Source organism: Neopsephotus bourkii, unplaced genomic scaffold, assembly GCF_033783945.1.
Source record: "Neopsephotus bourkii isolate Nb327-2 ecotype Australia unplaced genomic scaffold, CSIRO-AGI_Nbou_v1 NB_1358, whole genome shotgun sequence".
Taxonomy (NCBI): domain Eukaryota; kingdom Metazoa; phylum Chordata; class Aves; order Psittaciformes; family Psittacidae; genus Neopsephotus; species Neopsephotus bourkii.
The window spans coordinates 1,928,452-1,941,405 of NW_026901837.1; the positions used below are offsets into that span (position 1 = coordinate 1,928,452).

A 12,954-nucleotide genomic window follows, 5' to 3' on the forward strand; every position below is an offset into this window, starting at 1 on the left:
TATAGCAAGTATAAGCATAATAATCATAAGTATGTTCAATATTAAACCTTCTTATGTTTTTCCAAACAACATGCTTTTCTTACTTTCCTCCTGCCATCTCTGAAACCCAATGGAGTGATTAGTTTAGGAAAAGTACTGATGCTGTGCTGAACAAGGGAACCCTTTACATGATAAACTGAGCAAAGGTACAAAATTAAATAAACTCACCATTTCAGTGGTGTACCTTCATATTCAAACCAAATTTCATTAACTTCCTCTTGTCTCATAACTTTCTGAAAGTGTTTCTTCACTTTGTCTGTTACCAGTGTCAAGTAGCTTATCCTTGGCAAAAGCAACTGAAATTAAAAAAATATAGAAGCTTTAAGTATAAATACAATTTACTAAATTAATAAAAATATACTATAAAAAGTATGCACATTCATAATAAAATTTCAGCTGAAATTCTCCCCCCTAACTTAAGGTAAGATGACTTTTAGACAGTTTACTTATTAATGGTCAATGAAAGCCTATGAAATTACGTACTCAGAAGATGCAGAATAGCAGCATCCCATGCACTAACACAAAAGACAGAAAAACAAATAAGTTCTTTATTCTTTCAGTGTCGTGGGAGAGAGAAGAGTGGAAATTAATTCACACTTCTCTATATTTAAGTAAGCCAAAGAATTAAATTCTTAACTTTTTTCATAGAAACCATTAGGAACATGTTCTAACTTCTTCTATATAACTTGAATATAACAAGCAACTGTGTATCAGCTATTATTTCAAAATGGCAATTCTTACAAAGGTTGGTTTTGAGAGGGTTTTTTTTTTTTGGGGGGGGTGTTTATTTTAAGAAAACTAGCTGCTTAAGAGTTTGGTTTCCAAGAACATTTTGTATTTCCAACAGCTGGCAATTTCCATAATCTTTACACTGGGTTTGCCAACTCAACATGTTAGTCAAAACTACTATGATTCTTCCACTATTTAATTTTTGTCCAGCTACTGAAATCAGAAAGAAAACTATCAATATTTATCAGCTGAAACAGAAACCTTCTTATAGCTTTCCGGCATTCATTTTTTTTTTCCTCAAGTGTAATGTTATGCACTATCCCAAACAGAATGCTGTGTTATTCTTATTTGCAAAAACCCTCCACCTTTTCTTTTTTTTTTTTTTTTTTTTAAACGCCTAATGCCTAGTAAAACTGATTAAGTAGACTGCATCAATCAGAATGAGCAAAGACTAACCTCCCTCTAAAATAATATTTAGCTTTGGAATAGTCATTTTAAATTAATGTTATTCACACTGTACAGTTATTTTCATTTCCTAATTGTTAATTAAACAGATGGGTCTAAGGAATAAATAGAATTAGATTTTGCATATTTAAAGAAAGACAAACGTTTGTTTTCCACCATTCCTCATAACCAGTATTGTTTCTTAAAATATTTTCTTTTGAGTATTACAGATAATGCTAGGCCTCAGGTGAATGTCATTGTACAGACATTCCAAACTATGTAAAGATATATTTTGCGTAACGGAAAACTTGATCTCTGCTGAAATATTCTTCCAGAATCATTCCAGCAATTAGACCACATTTTGATATATAAATAAGATAATATTTTCACCACAATACTAGAATATTTATAAACATCAGAAGAAGTATAGAGAGGAAATCAAGAGTAAGTTCTTACAAAAGAGAATGGATTTATCTTTCAGATAATGTTGCATTAGATTACTAATATGCATGCATCTGTGAAACAACTAGATTTTAGGATTATATAAAACTATAAAAGATGAAGACTCACCACTATCACAGTCATCAACTCAGTTAACGCTTGATAATTTATGTACTATATGGCTTTATTTTTCCACTATCATGTACTTTCTATCCTCTTTGACAGTTTGAGAGAGCTGGGCTTGTTCAGCCTGGAGAAGAAAAGGCTCTGGGGAGACCATATAGCAGCTTCCAGTACCTAAAAGGGGCCTATAAGAAATCTGGAAAGGGACTTTTTACAAGGTGAAGGTAGTCATGTAGTGATAGGATAAGGGGTGAATGGCTTTAAGCTGAAAGAGGGGAGATTTAGATACTAGGAAAAAAATCTTCATTATGAGGGTGGTGAGACACTGAAACAGGTTGCCCAGAGAAGCTGTGGTTGCCCCATCCCTGGCAGCGTTCAAGGCCAGGTTGGATGGGGCTTTGAGCAACCTGGTCTAGTGGAAGGTGTCCCTGACCATGGCAGGGGCATTGGAACCAGCTCATTTTTAAGGTCCCATTTCAGCAAGGTAATTAAACACAGCCTTCACTGAGTTTGAGATTGTTCACTTTTTAAAACTGAAATGACATACACACTCCAGTGAGAATTGTTTGGTACCTCAATGACCTGAATGACAATATTATCCCTTATTAACCTAATTCCACATATCTACACTGAGTGTTCTTGAGACAACATAAATCAGCCTATTCCAAACAAATCCAAATACTTTTTGTAATAACTCCATATAATTCTTTCTGATATTTACAATTAAATAATTCTGATATATTCTGATATGAGACCTGTCTGGACTGCCTCAAATGCCAATTTTTAACATGGGGCACATCCATGCAGGATTTGATAAATATATTAGAGCATTAGTGAATGCAACAGTGTTTGACATAACCCTTTAAACTGCATAACTAACTTCCTCTGTAAAATATTTTACTTCAGTTTGCAGTGTAGAACAACAATGCAGTTTCTATTTTAACGCAATTAGCCATCACAGGCAATAACCAAACAGCACTTAACTGAATTTAACAGAATGTGGCCAGCACTCCCAGTGGGAATCCTTGGAGCACAAAACCCAACAGTTAAGCAGGTTAATGCAGACTGTTTCTATGAGATGCTGAGCATTTGCAGCATCTACTGAAATCTTTTTGGTTTTCCCCTTCAATGGAAGACATGGAAGGGTCCAATTCTATCACTTTCTTAGCTTTAATTATTCAAGAGATTTACAAATAACCTAAATCTATTAAGTGAGACCTTTAAAAGCATAGTTCAAATACATTTTCATTTTGTTACCCCTTTTAATTTTTGTTATCCCTTTTAAGACTTCTTCACCAGTTGTCCACACTCAGTGAAACACATCAGTTGACACAAAACATTTTTACCCCAAAAATTCTGTAATTATTAAATACTATTACTATTTCTAGAGAAAAGTTAACTAAAATATTTAGGAAAAAAAAACCAACAACCAAGCCCAACCTTAATGTATTTAACTATATGCTGGACTTCGGTCAGTCTTTCCAACAGCACAGTCACATTATTTTATAGAAGCCTCTATATGAAAACTGTAATTTGACACGGCAATTTACCTTCTAGACTATTAGACACTCACAAGCTTCTCCAACACTTCAGCCATATGGCAAGAAGCTCTTCTTTTAAGCAAAGCTATGCTCACCAGAATGACACCTCTCCCACAGACACTTTTCGTACTAACTCCTAAACCAGTCCATGCAGGCCAATGAGCCTATACTGTTTCAGCCTTGGCTAGCCTACAGCAACAGATGCTGGGAACATTCAGTGGTAAGAGTGATTCCTGGTTTCAGGCTGAAATACCTAATAAAGAATAGGTTGCCCAGGGAGGTTGTGAATGCTCCATCCCTGGCAGTGCTCAGGGCCAGGTTGGACGAGGCCTTGGGTGATATGGTTTAGAGCGAGGTGTCCCTGCCCATGGCAGGGGGTTTGGAACTTGATGATCTTAAGGTCCTTTCCAACCCTAACTATTCTATGATTCTATGACAAAACAAAACACATGATCATGTGACAAGATACATTAATCTAAGTTAATGTCATTCCACTAGATCAGATTTGCTCAACTGCTTTTTTTTTCTTTCCTAGACAACCTTTGATCAGCAGACTTTGTGCTAAAGGTTAGAACAATGCCATGAAAATCAAACATCCAACAATCCATGTACAAGTGCAACCTGAATGTAGGACTGATAGATCACTACATATATACTCCAAAATACAGAATGTCCATCATAAATTAAACAACCTACAGTACTGCATGGGCAAATATACAGACAAGGTAGCCCAGGAAAGGCTAGTCCCTTGGGCATAGCTCATTCTAAGACCACCTTCTGCTTTAACTTCATTCTTTACACCTGACAAATCTCAGTCAATGAGTACTCTGCTTCCCGTACATATTTTATTTCTAACTTTTGCTTGCACAGAGAGGCAGACAGTACACTATTTTAAAATAAAAATCTTAACCTTAGAACTAGGGAAATATCACACAGTTCAGCAACAAAGGTAGTTCAACCTAGCTGTGCCTAATTTTGCTTCCACTCCAAACACAAGCATTTATAGGAGACTTCAAAGAAACTTGACATATGCATTTCCAGTGTTAACTCTGCAGAAACCTACCTGGCTTGACTACAGGAAGAAACAGGACAGTATCTCACCTGAGCTACTTGGTCTCAATGTCACCACTCTTTCCAAAAGATAAACAAGCTCATTTTAAATGAGTGAATGCCGTAACACGATCACTCCTGTGCTGCACTAATACACCCAACAGACAAGGATCTCCTGTCCCATCACACACACCAAACCAAAATCTGTCACACAGATTCTGGATTGTTTTCCTAACTCCATAACCCTTCACATTCCAGGTCTACATTTTCATCCACCTTCATAAAGCAAGCTCCTTAGAGCAGAAGCTTTTTTCTCCTCTTAACCTGACAATGCCAGTATTTCCTTTGCGTGCAGCTTTCCCACTTATGAAAGGCAGTCTGGAATACAGAGGTTATATCTATATTAACAAGTACTGAAGTGTGGTAGAGAAGACATGAAAAGCTGAGCAGCTGGTGTCAAGGGCTGGGTATGTTAATTACATCTACTTTTTCCACTTCAGTTTTCGAGGGGTTTGATGGCTTTTTACTTCAATTTACCTCCAGTTTGATCCCATACACTAAATGTCCATTAGCAGTACTGAAGTACTTCTGCTTCAGCTTCACAGGAAAATGATTCAGCTTGTGGGCTATGAGACTGCTGTGTGATGCAAACCTGGGCACAGTAAGTGAAAAGGATGAAGACTTGCATCAAAAAAGCACTCTAGATCCGAACAAAAACATTAATGTTGATGTACTCTGAAACCATGAGAACTAAACCACAATTTAAAACTTAGATTGCTGTTCTCCCTATTACTATTATAAGTCCTTGGTCCCTTTCAAGAAGCTGTATTATCAGCTCCAACATCACCTGAGAAAGGAAGAAACCAGAATTTTAGAACTGTGATTTGTGAATAACCAGATTTTGCAACAACAGAGAATCATACAGATCAAGACTGCATGTCTCTATACTTAAACATATACCTTTCATGTAGCTCTTACACAATATATGCATATATATACTAACATATATATATATTAAAAAAAAAACCAAACTGAAGACTTTTGCAATACGTCAACCACATGAAGTAAAAGTGCTTCTGTTTTTACCAGTGGGGAAACTGAAACAGAATGATGAGCTCTATTATCACTGAATGAAAATCATTAATGGTTTATTATGTTTCAAAAATCCACTGAGTGCGTGTAAATCAGAAACTGGTGACATAAAGATGCTATCGAACACAGAAAAAAAGTATTTCTATCCAATAATATTTTCAAAAGGAGTAGAATAGGCTATGACAAGACTTAAGGACTTCAGGATCACATTAAAAAATCATCGTACAAGATTTTTCTCCCACATCCTTGTTACCTTTCAAATTCAAGTTTCACTGAATTAGCTAACATTCTCTATCAGTCAAATATCTATTAGCTGCTGAAAATGAAAACTGCTGAGTACATTCAGCATAGTGTAAATACTATGCGATTACAGAAGGCACTTCTAGTTTAAAACTCACATACATCATGGACAGCTAGCAATTCAGTTCAGGCACTGTACTGTTAAGATATTATACCTACTTTTCCTGCATCTGAGCTAGGTCTCTCATGGCTGTTAGCATTTAAAGAAAACAAGCAGAAGTCATCCATGAGCAGAAATAGTGGAGTAAGTGTTCATGATAAAATTGTGTTACACAAGTGACAGACTTAAGTTTTTAAGACTGCACAAAGCTCTGGCTGAAGTTATTTCTGCAGTACAGTGAAACTGAAAACATAACCCTTTTTCTGACCATAATCCAAGAACATACAAACTCAGGTAGAACCTCCTCCTTTTACCTAATTACTTGCTCACTTGATTTTCACATTTATTTACAATCATAATTACCTGTGATAAGTTTCTCTCACTGGTGAAAGAAACTTAAGTCTTGAACCTGCTGTGAAGATAAATGAATCAGGCAGCATATTCATGCAGTTTACTTTCAAGAGACACAAGGAATGAAAATAAAAAAGTTGTTGGGTTTGTTGGTTTATTTTTTTGTTGTTGGCTTGTTTTTTTGGCAGGGGGGCCCGGCTCACAACATATAGTAGAACACATGATGAGAATGAAAGGAACAAACATAGCTATGGCACTGGATTATTTGCAACTACGTTCATTATACTCACATAGTAAGGTTCAGCTTCCCTTTCAGTTATCTCATCCTGATACAGAGTGAAACAGGTTGGTATTCGTCCAAACCACACATCTCGAAGCACATCTTTGTCATCTGTCATTCTTCCAATGAATAGTGAAGCACATGTAGGTCAGTTTGTGTCTTCAGCTAGAACTGTCACCCCATTCCCCCCCCAAAAGAAACAAGTCAGCAGAGCTGCAAATGAAATACAGCTTGTTAAAGGTTCACCCATAAATGCACTCCTTCAAGCATGATTAAGGCTGTCACTCAACCCTTAAATGCAGTTTTCTACATAGGATGTGATAAGCTGGGACCTCTTAACACTTTCCTAACTAGGAACACACGGTGGATGACAAGTAAATGTGCATTTTGTAAGCGTGCATCACTCCCCAAACGAGGGGGCAAAGGGAGGGCCCACATCACCACCCTGCAGTAATCCCATAGCTCCCGCACCCCGGGGAGGTTCCGGCCCACAGCCACCCAGCAGAGCCGGTGCCCGCACAGGAGCAGGAAGTCGGGCAGTGGAGGGAATTAGCAGGTCTGTCGCCCGCGGGGCTGCAGGCCTGCCCCGGGGAGGGGAGGTGTCACGGAGGCCCCAGAATCGCCACGGTCGCGCTGAGTCCGGTGGGGTGCCCCGCCAGCAGGCTGGGGACGAGGGCCGCTCTCCGGAGCGGCCCTGCCCGGCCCCGCGGGGTCGGTCTGTCAGTCGGTCTCCCTCTCTCCCCAGTAGCCACCCGACGTGAATCAGCAGCGCACGGCACGGCGGTGCTCTCGCCTCCCGGTGCCGGACAGAGGACCGCTACGACAGCAGCCCCCGGCGTGTTTCGCCCGGACAACAGCAAGGCCGGGGGGCGGGCTGCAGCGGCCCCGCCCCAGCCCGCCAGGGGCAAGCAGAGTCCCGTGTGGGGTGTGCCTGCCCAGGACAGCCCCGCAGAGGGGCACCGGGCGCGGAGGGGAAAGGGAGCAGCCGTTACCTCAGCCGTGCCCCTCCACGGGTACGCGCCGCGCCAAGCACGAACTGATCGGCGGCCCCGGCCCCGCCGTGGCTCCGCCGTGGCCCCGCCCACACGCGCACGCGCTCTCCGCCGCGCCACTTCCGCCCGGCTCCCGGTTGGGCGGTGGCCGGCAACGGAAGACAGAAGTGGGGCGGAAGATGGTGGCCGAGACGGGCGGGCGGCGGGGCTGTGCCTGTAGGCGGTGTGCTCGCTCCCGGCTTCCCGTGCCCGTCTGCAGTGTCACAGCGTGAGACTGGAAAGTCCTTGATCAGGGTAAACGCGAAACTAAAGAACTAAAACATCGGTGTGTTATCAGCATCGTTCTCAGCCTAAATTCAAACCACAGCACTGCACCAGCTTCTAGGGAGAAAATTAACTCTATACCAGCCGAAACCAGGACAATGCCATGACCGCAAGAGGGTTAGGAGTACCTGCTGCCACAGGGGATGTCTCTTCCATATGAGGGCATCGTTCCGGGTCAGATTTATCGGTCCAGTGGGTGCAAGTTCACAGTGAATTCCACCTCTGTATTTTAAAGAACATCTTCTGCAATTCTGTCACTCTGCAGAGCCCCGTCTCGATGTCCTACAACTTCAGGAGTGAACAGCGAGGATAGCGCTTTTCAGGTGGAAGGGAACATCACAATTCCGGGGAACATCTGTATCGTAGCTTCCTTGCTACATGTGTCACACACTATCAGTTGTCAGCCAGGTTGTGCTGTGCCAAGACGTACAACTGTAGCAAATGCATTACAACTGTTACATTGGCAGTTAACGTTTGAAAATAACCTAACGAAATGTGTATTTTCCCTGACGTGCATGGCACACTGCAGTTTCAGGGGTGCGATGTTTTTGCTATGCTGGCTTGTGGCCACCAGATGTCACGCAGTGGCTACTGGTGCTGCAGGTGACCTGAGGAATTCAAGAACTAACTGCAGTTACTACTGACTTTTTGTGACTAGCATTTCAATGAATTTATATATTGCTGATTCAACCGTCTGATCTGGGAAATTCTAGTACTTTTTCAGTCTGAAAGATTAGTCTGAAGAGTTTGTTGATTTGCTTTGTTTTGGTTTTCCAGTTAAATAAACTTGTCATGATCACCTCTTTTTGATAAAACATAATATTCTGAACACATGCCCTATAGTAAATTATTAAAAAAATAACTTGTTGCTGGCGTTGTTGATGCTTTATAAGCAAAAAGTTTAGCTGTCATACTTCTGTGATTTGGGACGTAATCAGTAAAACTTTATCTTCTCTCCAAGGGGTTTTCTGACACACTAATAAAAAAAAATTACAAATAAAAAAGTATATAAAAGCCTCACCCACACAAAAACATAAGCAAAAAAATTAAAATAAAAAAGCCCCAAACAAAACAGAAGAACAACCTCAAACCCAAACAACAGGTAACTGGTGTAAACCTGGATAAAGTTGATATTTGGTATGGCCTACCCCAAAACACAGGGAAAGATGGCACACAGCACATGCTATACTGCAAGTGCTTTAGGCTTTCAAGTGACCGATTCCCTTACGCTTCTAAATATAGGCAAGTTACACTTGCCTTGGGTGCAGGTATTGGGCAGCACCTCCAAACAGCGTATTAACATCAAGATGATGGGAGAGGTTTCTCCAGAAGTATTCCCTGTGCACTCACAACAGTTTAACTAGGTGGATAATATGGAAATGACTGTCTTGCAGACCTGGAATGGCAGAAACTTCTGGATGAAGAAGGATGCTTCCACTGAGACCTGCATAGGACCAATCCCACAATTACAAAGGCATCCAAACCACAAGCACTGGTCATTGCTACAGGCTTCTGTATGGATTTCTGCAAGGAACCCCCTTAATGCAGTTACAGGTTCATTGGAACTTGTCTGATAAGGAGACGTGGAGATACTGTGAGATGCCAGCACCTCTTCAAACAAACAAACAAACAAAAGTAGCTTGCCTTGGTTACAAGATTTCCAAACTTTTAGAAAGCTTTGCACAAGTAGATACCCCTACAGGAAATCAAGGAAAACCACGTTTCTTCTTTGTGCTTTCTTCTTATGAGTTCCTCAGAGTTCTTTTATAGGAAAGGGTTATTTCAGTAGTGCTGAAGGCTTTGACTGATCATTGCAGCAGCATCACTAAAGATAATGCACACTTGTATTGAAAACAAAATGGCCCAGAAGCATCCACTGGCACAACTGATCCCACTCTTTTTTTTTTTTTTTTTCTCATGAGCAGGAAGAAGCCTGCCAGCACTGCTATTAGCAATAATACTGATATTGTTATACTGATAGTGTATATACTGAGGATGTGACCCATTCTTGATGCTTCCTGTGCTTACCTCTTGAGGTTTTATTTAACCTCTAATGCTACAGCTCTTGAAGCACACCATTGGCCAGCTAGGCTGTGTAACCAGCATTCTGTTGATTGCTAATGACAACTACCAAGCAGATTAAACATTTATTTTTGCATTATTCTGTCATAAGGTACATAGGAACCTGACTCCCCTGACACCATGGCATATGGATTCTACTCTATAGGCTTAAAATTGAACACAATTGAGTGCCCAAGTCTTTTTCTGGATCTACATAGAAGATGCTAAATAGAGAATAAAGCACAGTAAGTTATAAAGCGAGATAACTTGCTGTTTAGATTATCTTCCTATTTAAACCTCCTAGCAAACTGCTAATGTACTTAACCAGACCTGAAGTGAATGCCAATTTTGCTATTAATATGGCTATAAATAATGATCTGAATTTGAATGAACATTAAAAATAATTGCTAGGATGGAATGTCAAAACGATGCAATAAAAAAGTAATTACCTCCCTTGGCATATTGTTTTCCACATTGTTATCTAATGCTTCAAGTGGCACTGTCACACAATAAAATCGACCAGTCTAAACTGGAGGGTAAAGAGCTCAGCAAACATATTTCCAATTCCAAAGATTCTCCAGAGAATTCCCCCATTTTAAATATCATCATCATGCAACACTCAGTGTGTCATTGCCGAATGGCAAGCAAATCAAAACACCTGTTAGTGAGTACAAATGGAATGTGAAGATGCTTGTAAAGAACAAGATTATAATTAAAGATGCATTAATTCTAACAGAAATAAGAGAAATGGAACAGATTGTTTACATATTTGTGGGCAGTATGTTTTTGTGTAATGGTAGTGGAGATGAAGATTTGTAATCATAATCACTGTATAATTTAGGTTGGAAGGCACCTTCGGAGTTCTCTCCTGACCTTTAGGCCAACACCCCTTCTCAAAGCAGGAGTAGTTACAAAGTTGGATCATGTTGGTGAAGGCAAATAATGCTGAAAATTTACTGAAATAATAGGTGAAATAGTATTTCTATGTATATTTTACTATAACTGGGATAACTGGTATTGCTTTGATCACATGGAATGCACTTACTGCTGCTTTCACGGAAGTGGTGTCTTATGCGCACCTATATATACAGAAAGTAGGGATCATTCATATATACAACAAAGAACCCTGGAAGGTGGACAGAAAAATTCCTTTTACTCAGACCTGGCTCCTCTTCGTGTAAAACCCTGAATCCATTAAATCAATGGCAAAACACACAAAGGTATGTGAATCTTAACTTTTTCCAGTATTGCTTTATTAGGAATTGATCTTCGATCATTATTGATGTTTTCCCTTCATTTCCCTAACAGCTTTCAATAGAAAGCAAAACATATTTTGTTTTAATTTCTTAGCTATTGTCTTTTGAGTATGTAAACAAAACCAGATTGTTGGAATCATTAATATGCACCTTGTAACATGCAGCAGTGAGTCAGAGCCAAATGAAACTCGTAATGCTGCTATTTATACCTAGCTAAATAGTTCGTTGTTGCCTACTCCCAGTGAAGAATTAATTTTATTAATTACATGAAAATCTGATTCATTCATCTGAGGCCTTTCTGGAAATATTACAAGATACAAGTACCACGTCTGATGGCACTTAATGGAAAATATTTTTTCCAGATACAATTTTAATTTATATCTTTGTGGAAGCAAAAGATCCCCTCTTATCTGGATATACTTTTCCTTTTGTGCCTTCTTCATCTACTAATACTTGCCTCTTATAATGGGTGAAAACATTTGGAAATGTTTTAAACTGTTTTTAAACTTTCTTGTCTAAATAACTGAAGTGTGCCAATAGCTGTCCCAGTTTTCCCTTAGAGTAGTTAACTCTGGTTTACTTTGCTGATTTCCAATTTTAGTTCTATTTTAAACTTCCTAAGTCACATTTCAGACTATCAAAATTATCTTTTGCTGCTAAAACAAGCGACTGGACATTAGGAACTCCTAGTGCTAAGTTTGCTGCTTGTTATTTACCTCGAACTAAATTTCTTTGGGGCTATTTTATTGCAGCCCCATTAAGATATCTTGGTCTTAGCAAGGAGAGAGGGAAATACCTTTTTTCACTTAGCTAGGTTTTCATCCCTCTGCATTATAGCTAAGTAATACTTTGTCAAGTACTGTCACTTAACCAAACAGGAGTGTCTGGTATTAAAAAAGCAATAATCCCCATGATTCCTATTTTTCCTGTTGGGAATACTGAAAGAAAGATTAATGGCTTTGTCAGTACTACCTCTTTATGTGACAGGATTGACTCTGTCTGTGACATAAATTTAGCCATTTATGACTGAGTATCATCACTAACTTAAGTGCTGAATCATAGCACAGCCAGGAAGTGAAACAAAACAATAAGGAGGATAGTATTATAATCCTGTGCTGTTTGGCTATTGGAACAGCCTTGAGGCTGTTTATTTTTAGGCAAGAAGACGTTTCATCCTTAATCTGAATGGAAACTCCTGTTAATGCTGTTGGCATGTCAGCTTCTGAGGCAAGGGTTAGTCCAGCCCTTCGGTACTGGAAGACACTAAGCACCCATGTGTCACCTGGCACTCAGGAACAACCAGAACTGAAACTAGCATTAACTGCTATTTATCAACAAATAATCGTTTATACCTTGGTAAGAAGAATTCATGCTGTACAGCTTTATATTAAAATTCTTTCAGTAAGGATTTAATTAATTTACTAAAACATATTGCATACTTTTAAGCATCTGAGTTACACACAGTCATCCACAGATTCTCATTACAAGCTAATCTAACGGCTATTTTATGAAACCTGTCATGCTATTGCAGTGAATAATCAAATATCATAGGGGTTCATGGATAACACAATACTAGGTGTGGTGTAGGAACAGCAGGCCAGATTCCCTGCCCATACAAATCACCATGGCTTCAGAAAAGTAGTTTCCTATTCTCAGTAAACCTGTGTGTGTATTACCTGCCACTTAGACCATGGTTTCTTTCTTAGCTTTCAGAAAGGAAATACTTCTGATTTGTAATAAAATACAGGATTTCTCTATTCCATACAAAAATAAACCCTGGTTTTCTGGTACAACTGGATGATCTTCAGCAATTTTATGCAAGGAAAGTATT

General features: G+C 39.5%; 1 protein-coding gene across 4 annotated transcripts in view; it reads right to left on the minus strand.

Annotated features, from left to right (window-relative positions):
* The window catches only part of ATG5 (autophagy related 5), a 74,825-nt gene extending 67,253 nt beyond the window's left edge, over nt 1-7,572 (minus strand). Inside the window, exons 1-3 of one of the 4 annotated variants that reach the window (XM_061366784.1) lie at nt 7,483-7,572; nt 6,501-6,661; nt 208-335 (exon numbers count right to left, since the gene is read on the minus strand). In XM_061366784.1, coding sequence (XP_061222768.1) covers nt 208-335; nt 6,501-6,608 — 236 coding nt within the window. In that variant the 5' untranslated portion in view covers nt 6,609-6,661; nt 7,483-7,572. Of the gene's footprint in view, nt 1-207; nt 336-6,500; nt 6,947-7,482 lie in introns of those variants that run through there. The other 3 variants (XR_009727443.1, XM_061366783.1, XM_061366785.1) reach the window with 3 other exon arrangements.
* Between the last annotated feature and the right edge of the window lie 5,382 nt (nt 7,573-12,954).